General features: G+C 40.8%; 2 protein-coding genes across 2 annotated transcripts in view; both read right to left on the bottom strand.

Annotated features, from left to right (window-relative positions):
* Nucleotides 1-1,315: 1,315 nt before the first annotated feature.
* Tmem242 (transmembrane protein 242) overlaps nucleotides 1,316-13,374 on the bottom strand; it is a 28,390-nt gene continuing 16,331 nt past the window's right edge. Inside the window, exon 4 of the mRNA XM_020156875.2 lies at nucleotides 1,316-3,619. Within this exon, the coding sequence (XP_020012464.1) occupies nucleotides 3,521-3,619 (99 nt within the window). The 3' untranslated portion in view covers nucleotides 1,316-3,520. The remainder of the gene's footprint in view (nucleotides 3,620-13,374) is intronic.
* On the bottom strand, nucleotides 3,626-10,381 carry Ldhal6b (lactate dehydrogenase A like 6B). The gene has a single exon (XM_074071635.1). The coding sequence runs from the start codon at nucleotides 10,259-10,261 to the stop codon at nucleotides 9,113-9,115; it is 1,149 nt and encodes a 382-aa protein (XP_073927736.1). The 5' UTR covers nucleotides 10,262-10,381; the 3' UTR covers nucleotides 3,626-9,112.

Here is a 13,374-nt window from a genome sequence, read left to right as displayed (position 1 = left end):
GCTTGCCTATTACTATTGTTCTTTTAAGTAAGTGATTATGCCTCATCAATGGTAATGAGGCAAAAGACTGATCCAGCTTATATAAAAAATGTAAGTCAAGGTTCTAAATCACTTTGGTAATACTGAAATTGTATGTACTTCCTGGTAACTTGTGATCTTGATTTTCTCACCAAAATTACTGAGTTATCTGTCATCAGACACCAGACTCATTGTTACAGATTTACGTTGCTGTCAATGAGGGATCCTTGCTTTCCTCTCGTGGGCACACAAAACTGCAGCTTTTGACAATGAATCCTGGTAACGCCAATAGACGTGTGCATCTGCTATGTGACACAGCAACTCTGGGTGGAAAGAATACTTCACTTGATCATGATAAAATTATAAAATGTATTTTACTAACTTTCATGGGGAATTCAAATATTTGAAAAGCTAATATTTATATAGTTAAAAAGTTAATATTTTATGTATACCTAATCGTTTTAAAGAAATACATGAAAAGGAGGTTAAAAACAAACAACATCCTTCATGAACAGAATGTAGGCGAGATTAAATTTTGTCCCAGGTAAGACAGCTAAATTCTGTGGATCTTAATTACTTTTGTCCCGTGGGCACCCCCTCCTTCCCTTAATTTTTTCTAATTCCCCTTCAGGTTGCATTGATTAATTTGCTAGTTCAGTCCCACACTACCCATAAAACTGAACAGAGGCACGAAGGCAAGGTGAGCGGGTTCCATCTTTTGACTGGGCAGACTAAGCTCTTCTCTCATCAGCCATGTCAATGAGTGGAGTGAGGACAGTGGTGGAAGATCACACAGGTCCCATCCCCTATTTTCCCTTTCCAGGTTGTTCAGAAATCATATTTTCTTGACTCTGAAAAAGACAGGGCAGCAATAGCTTACCAGGACACATTTTTTTTTTTTTTTAATTTCAAAATCCTCAGGTCTTGGAAGTCACCCCTCTCTGTCCGCCATGCTTTCTTTGTGTGGTTTTCTCTGACAGCTCTTTTGGGCCTAAGATTCTAAGTGTAAAGATTAACACTTACCCAATGAAAGTCACATCCTTACCGAAAGCCTCCTTAATGTTGGCTTACATAGGAAATGAAAATGGCTGTTATCCCTCCTCTAAAGCATTTCTAGTGCTCAGTCTCCATGAAATGGATTGCTTATGGGAAGATAATGTCTGTTCTATTCCTTTTTAAGTCTGTGAAAAATGTCATCCTGGTTAATAGGGTGATTAAAACTCTTTATGCTCCAGGAGATAAATGTGATTATGTTTGTCATACTCTCCCCAAGACAAAGACAGCAAAGAAGGCAAACTTGAAATTCCATAACACTTCGTCTCTTCCATATCCAAGAACATTCAGAAGTCAATACACAGACGGTACTTCACATAAAGAATAACATTATCCGTTAAACATTTTTCCTTTCCATTAACCAATTTAACAACATGCCTCCGGTATAAAAGGAATAGACAAATGACTAAATCTTCTGATATCTGAGCTCCGACTGTGGAAAAACACCACTTTAGTCATATTGCTTATTTTCTTTTTTGAATTTGCATCTGTTACTTCATTTTTGCTTTAAAATGCAATGGAGCCTGTGCCTGGTACTGATTCTATGGAATCTGTCCCTGTCAACCTTTCCTCAGCAGCTTCGCATGGTCATTCCTATGGGTGTTCCCCTACCATTGTTAAGGACAACAGACGACAAGTACAAGGACAGGGTTTGTGAACACCAGCCATGCCACACACCAAATATTCACTCATTCCTTTGGCACATGTTCCTTCAGGTCTCCTTGGTACCAGTCTCCATGGGACCACTGCATACTCACCATGGCCCCTGACTCCTTCCTAAGGCCTGGGTGCCATCAGCCTAGTGGCAGCCCCTAAAGCAAGTGCCATCACAAGATCGCAAGGCTCTGAAAAGGAGTTCTCACTCATGAAGAGCTTACAAGGTGGGACTCTACAGTTAATGATGATTTCTCGGAGATCCTTTTCACTCCAGGAAGCTAGGAATTCTCATTTCCTCTACCCACTAGGTGTCTTTTAAAAATCAGTGGACATTTTCCATTTGAGGAAATGAAAATCAAGATCCTACCTGAAGAGTTACAGGCATGCCCGTTCTATTCAGGGAGCTGCACTCAAGACACACACCCACTCAGTTTTGTTCCTGCCTTTCCTTCACTGCACTCAAAGTTCAGAAATCTTTTCTTCACAGAGATTTAGTTAAAATGAAAGACATGTGCCATTCCACATGTACTGCTAAATTTCATAATCCTTTCCTTTGATCTTGGATTTTTAACAGGTTACATATGAATCCCAGACACTGATTACACTTGTTTAATTAACAATATAGCAATATTAACAGGGTAATGTGGTCTAGAGAAAAATGTTACATTATGCATTTGACATTTCATTTAAAAATTTCCCTTAGAACCAAAAAGTTTCATTGTAACAGAAATTTCAAATGTACTTTATTAAACCCGATTGCTGACTAATTAGAACCTAAGCAATTCTGAAGAAACTGCACAACTGATGTTCAACTAGAGGGAATTTCTCTGGACATACTAAACATTTCTTTAAAAAAGTTTTAATTTAAAGTAAAAATAAAGGCATGTGGACATTATTCTCCATCTGCTTTCTGTAAGAGATCGTGGAGGTCAGGAGAGGTTGGGTATGTCTATAAGAATTAGCTTCATTAAGGAAGTGGTACCAAATACTTAGTATTGACAGCCAGTACTCAGGTAACTTTTTGGTTAAACATATTTAAAAGATAGGCACCAATTATGCTGTTTTTACTTTGACAAGTCAAAACTACAAATAATCAGTCACTATTCAGAAACCCAAATTTTCAAAAATTTTATAGCAATGACATCATTATTAGTTTAGCCCAACTGTACCTTTACAAGTCTTACCATAATCAGTTTCTGGACTTTTGTCCAAAGCATAAGAATTTATAGGTCCTCCAAGTGAGGCCATCAGGTCTACAACTGGGCACATGTTTGCTGGCTGTGAATCAAAGACAAGCCACATGCATTTCTTGTTGTACTGGATTTACCTATGAACCTGCCACTTTGCAGACTGGCTAATAGGAATAAGTCTTCCAAATTCTTGTAGTCACTTGCTGACAAGAGACTGTTTGGATACTTTGAGGTACTACTGATGTTAGGGCTATGCTTATGGATTTTGTCAACTTTTTTTTTCCAGGTACAAAATTTGGTTTATTGTTATAAACAGAAGTATTTCCTCTGGGATTTCCCACCCCTCCCTAACCTGGTGGATCCAGTAATTATTATTTTAAAATAGTCATCTTAACTTTGGGAAGAACATTCCCTCCCCCATCACAGACACAGACATAGACACAGAAAAAGACTGCCTGCTGATGGGGAGGCTGCACCCGTCCATCTGCATCGTTAGCAATCTGCACATATTCCTCAGGAGAAGGCACCCTGTGCTTGCTATGTTGTGGTGTCTCCAAAGCCACCTTTCCTGCAGTAATCGTCTGGAATTCATCCATGCTCATTCATTCAGATTTCAATGCTTCTTCCCACTCAGCAGCTGGTTCAGAGCTCTTGGGAATTGTTGGAAATATTGATTGCATTTTATTTCGAAAGTCTTTCATCTAGAAGAAAAAAATTAGTCATCAAACGTCAAAAGAAGGGAGAAATAGCCGAGATTATTAGAGGCAGCACCTTTGCTGACTGGAGAACACTTTACTGTTCATGGACACAGAGCAAAAGGGAATACCAATAAAAACTGAGGTCTGTATTCTACCTTGACAGAACAAAGAACACACCTCTTTTCTTCTTTCAAGAATGACTCTATTAACTAAATAACACAAAACTTCACTCTTAGTCTGGAAGGCAACATGCCCTAAATCAACAGCCCTCTGGTATATATATTTGCTGTCAGAAGAGCAGTATGCATCAGTGCCTTTCATATAGAAAGAGGCAGCAGAGAGGTCAAGTGCTGTGGCTCAAACCTATAATCCAAGCTGTACCAGAGGCAGAGATCAGGAGGATAGGGGTTAGAGGTCAGTCTAGGCAAAATGTTCATAAGACCCATCTCAACCAGTGGCTGGACATGGCGGCATATGCCTGCTGTCCCAGCTATGTGGGGAAGCACAAATAGAAGGATCACCATCCAGGCTGGCCCAGGCATAAAGGAAGACCCTATGCCAAATACAACCAACTCATAAAAGGCAGTTGTAGGGCACCCGTGCAGGTGCAAGCCCTGAGTTTAACCTTCCATCACTGCCAAAAAACAAACAAACAAAAAAACCAAAGATGGAGCAGAGGATGGGATTTCTGTCTACCTAAATACACGGGAGGGGAACACTGATTTAACAGGAAAGGACAATCTTCACACATACTCCAATTTATCCCCTTTCACCTATATGGTCAGGTTATGACAGTACTACCTCAGCAGCACCCAGTGTTACAAGATGTCCTTGCCATCTTCTCCTAGGAACACAGATTTCCTTGATTGGGTCTGTGATATCCCCATAGACTCGTCAGCAGGATGTAAGCCATTTCCGAGAATGGTTATTTGAGAGTCAGCTAATATTTTTTTTTATGTTGACACTTATTTCAAATTGAGGCTAAATCTTTACGTTGTTTCCAAATTCAGGAGACTTGTAAATCCTAGGCATGTACTCAGTCTCTGTAACATGCTGTTGCCAGCACAGACTCTGGTCTCAGGCTGGCCTCTGCTCAAATCCCAGCCCCAGCCCGGGGAAAGCTGCTTCCTCTCTCCAGCTATGGTGTCCATGTATGCAGCAAGGAGATAAGTAGCGGCCTACAGAGCAGTGAGGATTAAGTGGGATAAGCACATAAAGCACAGAGCCTAGCACACAGTTGAGTGCCCACACAGTCAGATCACCTACTATAGCATCATCAAACGGGGATGTCATGGTGTGCTTGTTAAAAGCATTACTTCATAGTTATGCACCATGTGCTGTGATTTCTGACACTGGAGATACATGAGGTTATTCATTATATGTAGTCTGTAGGAGGCCTGTGCCAACTCTCAGGACACTCTAGACCCAGATGCCAATCTTGCAGACACGCACATATCTGCAGGATGTGCCTCTCCCCACCCCCTTTTCACAGTTCTAGCTTGTACCATGATGGGCCTTCATCTGTTGAGGTATGTCTTTAGTTGCCACAATCACTGCAATTACTCTTTGCATTTGACAGGGATGGAGGACACAGACATTCAATGTCTAGGATGACCCACAAAAAGAACTGCTTTGTGCCAGACACCAATCACTCCCCCATTGAGGAACATTACATGAACTTTCATAACTGGCAGCATTTGCAGTATGCTGCTTGGTTCTCTTTCTGGTTAAACATCTACTACGATTTAGCCTAATGACACAGCTTTGAAACAGGTGCCAGACTGCCAAGCATGAGCAGCAGCCTTATCATTCTTCCTTCTCTGTAATACAGAAGATGGGCAAGCTGCTAGGGAGCAGCTGGGAAGCACAGTTGAAGCCAGGGGAGGAGAGTAAGGGTGGCAGCTCAACTTCCGCACATTGTGTACTCATTCTCCCTCTCGGCCTAATTTTATTCTTTTATTTCCCAAGTACAACATTACTTATTTCCAGGGTCACTGTGAGCAACTGAACCACTACAAGGAATTATATTTGAAAAACTGCCAATGAGAATATTCAGGCTTTAGACTGGGGTACGGGGATCAAGGAAAATGGTATGAGCCCTATTCCCTAATGTTCAAGCTATGGAAATGTAAACCCAGAACCTAAATTTAAGTTATACACAAGGTCTCAAGCTACTTTAGCCAGTGGGGCTCCAAAGGTGGTTTTCAAGTTTGTACTATTTATATGACACAGATAATAAAGAGAAAACCTTCACATTCTTCTGCCTCTATAAATTTCTAATACATAGTTCAGAAAAGGTATTTACTTGTCCTATCAATGAAAGTCTTACACAGGTCATCTGAAGATTCTCTGGCTTAAAGATGTCCTTGAAAAAGAATTTAGGGATAGAGTATACACAAGCAGGTTTGGTTATGAAGTATATGGATGGAATTCCATGATAAGAATTCACAACTGTCATATATTGTCTCTCTGCCCTATATTGCAAAAGTTTGGTGAAGATGGGATATGTTGAGAAGTAGGGTGTCCCTATTCCAATATTAACTCAAAATGGATCAAAGATCTTAATATCAGACCACAAACTCTAAAGTTGATATAGGAAAGAGTAGGAAATACTCTGGAGTTAGTAGGTATAGGTAAGAACTTTCTCAACGAAACCCCAGCAGCACAGCAACTAAGAGATAGCATAGATAAATGGGACTTCATAAAACTAAAAAGCTTCTGTTCGTCAAAAGAAATGGTCTCTAAACTGAAGAGAATACCCACAGAGTGGGAGAAAATATTTGCCAGCTACACATCAGACAAAGGACTGATAACCAGAATATATAGGGAACTTAAAAAACTAAATTCTCCCAAAACTAATGAACCAATAAAGAAATGGGCAAGTGAACTAAATAGAACTTTCTCAAAAGAAGAAATTCAAATGGCCAAAAAACACATGAAAAAATGCTTACCATCTCTAGCAATAAAAGAAATGCAAATTAAAATCACACTAAGATTCCACCTCACCCCTGTTAGAATAGCCATCATTAGCAACACCAACAACAACAGGTGTTGGCGAGGATAAGGGGGAAAAAGGAACCCTCTTACACTGTTGGTGGGAATGTAAACTAGTACAACCACTCTGGAAAAAAATTTGGAGACTACTTAAAAAGCTAGACATTGATCTACCATTTGATCCAGCAATACCAGTCTTGGGGATATACCCAAAAGACTGTGACACACGTTACTCCAGAGGCACCTGCACACCCATGTTTATTGCGGCACTATTCACAATAGCCAAGTTACAGAAACAGCCAAGATGCCCCACCACTGATGAATGGATTAAGAAAATGTGGTATCTATACACACTGGAATTTTATGCAGCCATGAAGAAGAACGAAATGTTATCATTCGCTGGTAAATGGATGGAATTGGAGAACATAATTCTGAGTGAGGTTAGCCTGGCCCAAAAGACCAAAAATCGTATGTTCTCCCTCAAATGCAGACATTAGGTCAAGGGCAAACACAACAATGGGATTGGACTTTGAGCACATGATAAAAGTGAGAGCACACAAGGGAGGAGTGAGGATAGGTAAGACACCTAAAAAATTAGTTAGCATTTGTTGCCCTTAACGCAGAGAAACTAAAGCAGATACCTTAAAAGCAACTGAGGACAATAGGAAAAGGGGACCAGGAACTAGAGTAAAGGTTAGATCAAAAAGAATTATCCTAGAAGGTAACACACATGCACAGGAAATTAATGTGAGTCAACTCCCTGTATAGCTATCCTTATCTCAACCAGCAAAAACACTTGTTCCTTCCTATTATTGCTTATACTCTCTCTTCAACAAAATTAGAGATAAGGGCAAAATAGTTTCTGCTGGGTATTGAGGGGGTAGGGGGGAGAGGGAGAGGGCGGGGTGGATGGTAAGGGAGTGGGTGGGGGCAGGGGGGAGAAATGACCCAAGCCTTGTATGCACATATGAATAATAAAACAATAAAAAAAAAAAGAGAAGTAGGGTGTCTACATAGCAGTTCAGTGTTACTAGCACTTTACAAACTCTGGAGCCTCTTCGCTATAGTTCTCTTTCCTCACTCTTTGACCATCCATGCTATGGAAGGCAGCGCCATCCTTCAAAGCAGGGCTACTATGCATGGCCACAGGCTATTTCCTGCAAACTCCAAGCAGCTCTGCATAGAGACTAAGTACTTACTATGTGCCAGGCATATTTCTCATTCAATCCGCACTGACAAGTGGGGTCAATGTTAGCCTCTATTTAAAGATAAGGTGATGGGAGCTTAGAAAAACTAACAAAGCGCTCAGATAAAACCAGGTCAGACTGCTCACTGTTTACTCTGAAACACCATGTGTTTATCTGTGTACCGCTTGCATGTACACATGGGCGTTGCTGCACATTTACCATGCATATCTTGGTTATTGAAAAACAACATGAAGACGTTTGGTCCAATACATCATACGTTAAAAACTTATTTAAAATATTCAGGTTACGTCTCTAATTTCAGAAAATCCACATCAATTTTAATAAATAGGCAGTTATTGGAACTAAAGGCTGAGTTTTGAAATGTTTTTGTCTTTGGCCAATTTAGATTCTGCTTCCTCACTTATAGGAGCAAGACTCTTACCAGCCTCATTACAGGATCTACTGATGGAAAAGCCTTTGGATAGATTTGTCAATGATTATTTTTGAGAATCTAGTAATTCAGCTTCTTCATAAAATACAACAGACTAAGAACATATACTACTAATACCAAGACCTAAAAAGTACAGTAAGGTTGTACTGATGTGCTGAGTTCCCTAAAAGTGTGAAGGGTGGTAGCTCAGTTGAGCCAAATGGTTTTAAGACACTTTTAGACCTTAATTACAGTTTTGTACTTCATTCAACATTTTGTAACAGCTATAATGTGACCACTATTATTTTCATATCTTGACCTAATTGTCTGGCTTCATAGGCATGAACACACACGTACACACATATCTCTGCGCACAGCAGCAGGCAGCACGCCCTCTCTCCATTTCATATGTCTTTTAAATGCTCAGCTGATAGGCTATCCCAGGGGAATGAAGGTAGCCTAAAGACAGGTCCACTACAAAAAGCACTTCTGTGTGTACGTAGTTTTATTTTCACATTTTGGAGGTTACAACTTTTAAAAATGGTGTCAGCTAAAATGAATTAGCCATATTCATGTGCTAACAAAAAAGAATCGGAGTTTCTAAAACACAAGGAACACCAACATTCTACTTGTTTTTGGACTAGACAGTAACTACATATTTTTAAAGCAAGTACTGGTACATTCAAAAATACCTTCTTTGATGTAATCACTTAGGAACTGTAAAAAAAGATAAGAACTATCCGGGTTTGGCTGCTAAATAAAATAACTGAAGGACTAAATAATAAGGGAGTCTCTCCACCAACTTTTAGGAATTCGAGTTTATTCAAAACTTTGCCATATACAATCCCATATCTAGTATCTTGTCTTCCATGACTTCAGACAACTTTAAAGCTTGAGCTCCTTCTGAACTGCCCACAGTGTTTCTGCACTCTTTTTCAAACGAATCTCCTCTTCACGGGTCAACTTTATCTTTATAAGGTCTGTTATGCCATTTTCTCCTATGATACAAGGAACACTGAGGAATACTTCTTCATTTATTCCATAGAGACCTTTAATTATGGTGGAAACTGGATGGGCTCTCCTGAGATTCTTCAAAATACTTTCTGCTACATCAGCTACAGATAGGCCAATGGCCCAATTAGTATAACCTTTCATTTTAATAATCTGATAGGCACTAGCAATCACATCTTTGTGGACCTTTTCCCACTGCTCAGGATCTTTATCACTTCCTATAGCCGAGTTCAGATCCTTTAGAGGGACTCCAGCGATGTTCACTCCACTCCACACTGGAACACTTGAATCTCCATGCTCTCCAAGTACCCAGCCATGACAGCTTTCAGAGTGGATACCAAGCTTTTGTCCAATCAGGTAACGGAAACGAGCAGTATCTAGAGTACAGCCACTTCCCATAATACGGTTTTTAGGAAATGCACTCAACTTCCAGGCTACATAAGTTAAGATATCCACTGGATTGGAAACAATCATCACCTTGCAGCAGGGGCTGTATTTAACAATACTGGAAATCATTAATTTAAAGATGGCTACATTTCGCTGGACTAAATTAAGGCGTGATTCTCCTTTTGCCTGGCGAGCACCTGCTGTGACAATCACTAAGTTGGAGTTCTCAGTGACACTGTAATCTTTGCTGCAAATAATATTTGGCATTTTCGCGAAAAGGCTGCCCTGCTGAAGATCCATTGTCTCGCCCTTCAGCAGGTCTTCATTAATATCCACAAAGGCAAGTTCATCAGTCAGGCCTTTTAGTAAGATGCTGACCGCACAGGCCATGCCCACGGATCCAGTTCCTATGACGGAGACCTTGCTGTGATGAACGGGCTCTTCAGAACTTAACTTCTTCAAAAGCTCACACTTCACGGTGGCCATGTTGGACGATGGGGTGGAGAACCACCAAGCACGGCTGGTCCAGATGGGCGCTGCCTGAAGAGGCCACAGAGCCATCCCTGGGCTCCTGAGCTTTACTTGGGCCACGCTCACTCTCTGGCCGGCCCGCAAGGTCCCCGCGGCCCAGCTCATGGCTTCTCATTCAAGACGTGGAGAACAAGCAATATGGTTCAGTCACCAAGAACCACAGCTCTTGCGGTTAGCTGTGGACAGGGTCAGCCGTGGACAGTGTCGATGGGCAGTTTGACACTGCCGTTGCGCAAAGCCCGGAAGGCCCCACCCCCACTACCCATTGCGCCTGAGCTGTGCCAGGCCCCTCCCCTCGCGCCCCCCACGTGGCAGCTGAGGAGGTTTCGTCCCACTCAGGATTGAAGGCCTCAAAGTCTTCTCGGGTTTACTTCCACCAAGGCTTGGTAAAGGGCTTCCCCTCCAGCAAGGGAATCCTGTAGCTGGCTCTTCAATATCTGACATGCTTAACAGACCAATCAGATTTGGAATTATTAGTTTTCTTTTTTTTTTTTGAGATAGTGTCGCCATGTAGCCCAGGCTGGCCTCTAACTCAAGATCCTTCAAGTGCTGGGCTTACAGGCCAGTGCCACCACAACCAGCTTAGTTTTCCGTTCTTAGAATGCATGCCAAGTAAGGATGCTCCTATCAGCTGCAGATGGAATGAGGGTGAATCTTGGCCTCAACAGAAGAGTGTGATCAAGGCATCAGTGCATCCTACCTCCTGGGCATTTTCCTGGTCAGTCTTATGAACTCATTTCCTTTCAGACTTCTGAGGAACTATAGACCTCATGCGATGAAATGTACAGCCTGGTAAACTCAATAAACTAAAAACGCCTCAATAAAAACAATGGCGCTTTCCCCCACTTACAATTCTGACCATAGCTTCCTCTTGTTCTAAGGCCGCAGTAGGTGCTCCTGGAACAGGGCTCCTCGGTACATGGAGCGCTTTCATGATCAGCAAGAAAAATTTCAGTTTTAGGATACTGAATAATTTATAGGCAGGTCTTGAAAAGCTGCTCTCATTCCTCCTGCCACTGAAATGCAGTCCAGGAAGAAGGGAACAGATGGCACACAGCCACAAGCTCTCTCTGTAACACACAAACATGTAAAAGCACCGAACACAGTGAATTCTCTCTACCCAGGCAATCAGGTTTATGGTAGACATTTGTTGAATTAAACACTAGAATTTTAAAAATGGTTATCTTCACTGAATGGTGGCAACATTTCAGAGGGATCCTTAAAAGGACCAATAGAATTCTGATAGCTTTTATCTCATTCCTCACTTGAAATGTTTTAATTAATGTATTCTTGTGGTTATGGGGTTTGAATTCCTGGCCTTTGGCAAGTGCTCTACCAGTTAAGCCAAGCCTCCAATCCTTTTTGCTTTTAGGTTTAGGGTCTTTTGATTTTTGCCCAGGCCAGTCTTGGACCAGAATCTTCCTGATCTCCACTTGCCATGTAGCTAGGACTGCAGGCACATGCCAACAAACTTGACTTATTTATTGAGACGGAGTCTCGCTAAGTTTGCCCAGGTTAGCCTCAAACCTCTATCCTCCTGATATCCGCCTCCCAAGTATCTGGGATTATAGACATGTATCACTACGCTTGGCCCTTTACTTGAAATGTTTTAACATGGTAACTTTCTACCTTCTCATTATGATTCCTTTGACTGGTCAAGTCATTTTCTGGGATAAGTGTTCTTAAGCATGAAATTCAAGGATATAAAGACTCTTAGCTGGATGGCTTCTTTCTGTAGTAATTTTCTTTGTAGAGTTTGAACAATCTCTATGATAGCTGCCTCTTCAGTCTTTCCCTTTAGCCAAAACTAAGTTTTGAGGAGAAAAGTAGCAAGTCTCCAAAATAAAAATACTCCAAACAAAGCAGCTTATTTATAGTAAGTCTCAAGATAAGGAGGATGAGATGTACATGACCTCTAGAGCAGATATAGGCCTATTCAAAGATGTGGAAAGCCAAATATAGCCAGACAGCTCCCTAGTGGCTTTCTATTAAGATAGAAGTGGCTCATTATTCATTTTGAATTGAAAACCTAACTCAAATTATCTGTTCAAAATGCAGTATAATATTACAGCTGATGGCAGGATTGTATCTTAATATTTTTGGTCATACCACTTAGGAGGGAGGAAGTAAGAAATTAAAGACTACTGGCATGTCTTTGGCCCCAGAATGGCTGCAACTAAGTCACTCTATTCCTTCCACCTGGGCTTTCAATCAACTCCCCTATCCTCCTGCCTCTTATCTAGTAGTCTGCTTCCAATATTCCATCCTCTTACAGATCTTTGCCAATCCTCCAAACAGAGCTGAAATCTTAAAATCCTATGTCACCATTGTACTTTGCACCTGTCTCCATTATAGGATTTATCACACACAAAGGTAAAATACTTACAAATGTGTCACTCTGAAAGAGAGCACCCTCATTTACCAGCGCATTCCTCTGTTCTGTAGGGAGAGTTGGGCACATGAACAGGGATTCAGTAGGTGCTTATGATAGAGACCTGAATTATTAAGGCTAGAGAGATGGCTAAGAGGTGAGCAAGAGAGGGAAGGCAGAGCTAGAGAACTCACCTGGTACTACAATTCTGACAGCAGAGGTGAATAAAGTGGGTAGGGTAGGTATTGCTCATTTAGGGTTTCTTAGCAAAGCTAATGCAGAAATTTCAAATAAAGCTATGGATAAGCTAAAAGATGTCTTAACTATTTTTCATAGCTAAGCTATTTTCAAACCTTCAACCAAATTAAACATACAACAAAATTTACAGTGCTAGAAACACAGTAAGACAAAAATGCAGTGGCAGAGAATATTTTTATCCTTTAAAGTTACTTAAAATATTTTGTTTCTTTGGAAGTCTTGAAAATAACTGGTACAGAAAACTCTTGGTTTGGAAAAAAGAAGGAGGCAATGAGAGCAGAGTTAATTAACATTATAAGCTGATTTGAAAGAGGCTATAACTCACCCACAAGCAAGGACACCATTACAGAAACACAATTATTTAAAGTTTGTGATCTGAAATCCATAAAATGCAAATTGTATTTTTAAAAAAAAAATTAGTGGGTTGTAATTCTGTTGCTCATAGATACCAAGGTAATCCTCATGTGAGCATCTTTACAATCCCAAAGCCTCATTTTCCTGTCACCACACCAGGAATGCTGGGGAAGAGGGCAGGAACACGAAATTTGCTTTATGAACAGAACAGTGGTACACCATCAATACAAAAAAG

Source organism: Castor canadensis, chromosome 1 (genome assembly GCF_047511655.1).
Source record: "Castor canadensis chromosome 1, mCasCan1.hap1v2, whole genome shotgun sequence".
Lineage (NCBI taxonomy): Eukaryota > Metazoa > Chordata > Mammalia > Rodentia > Castoridae > Castor > Castor canadensis.
Note: the sequence above shows the minus strand (reverse complement) of the source record. Positions and strands in the feature narration are given on the sequence as shown.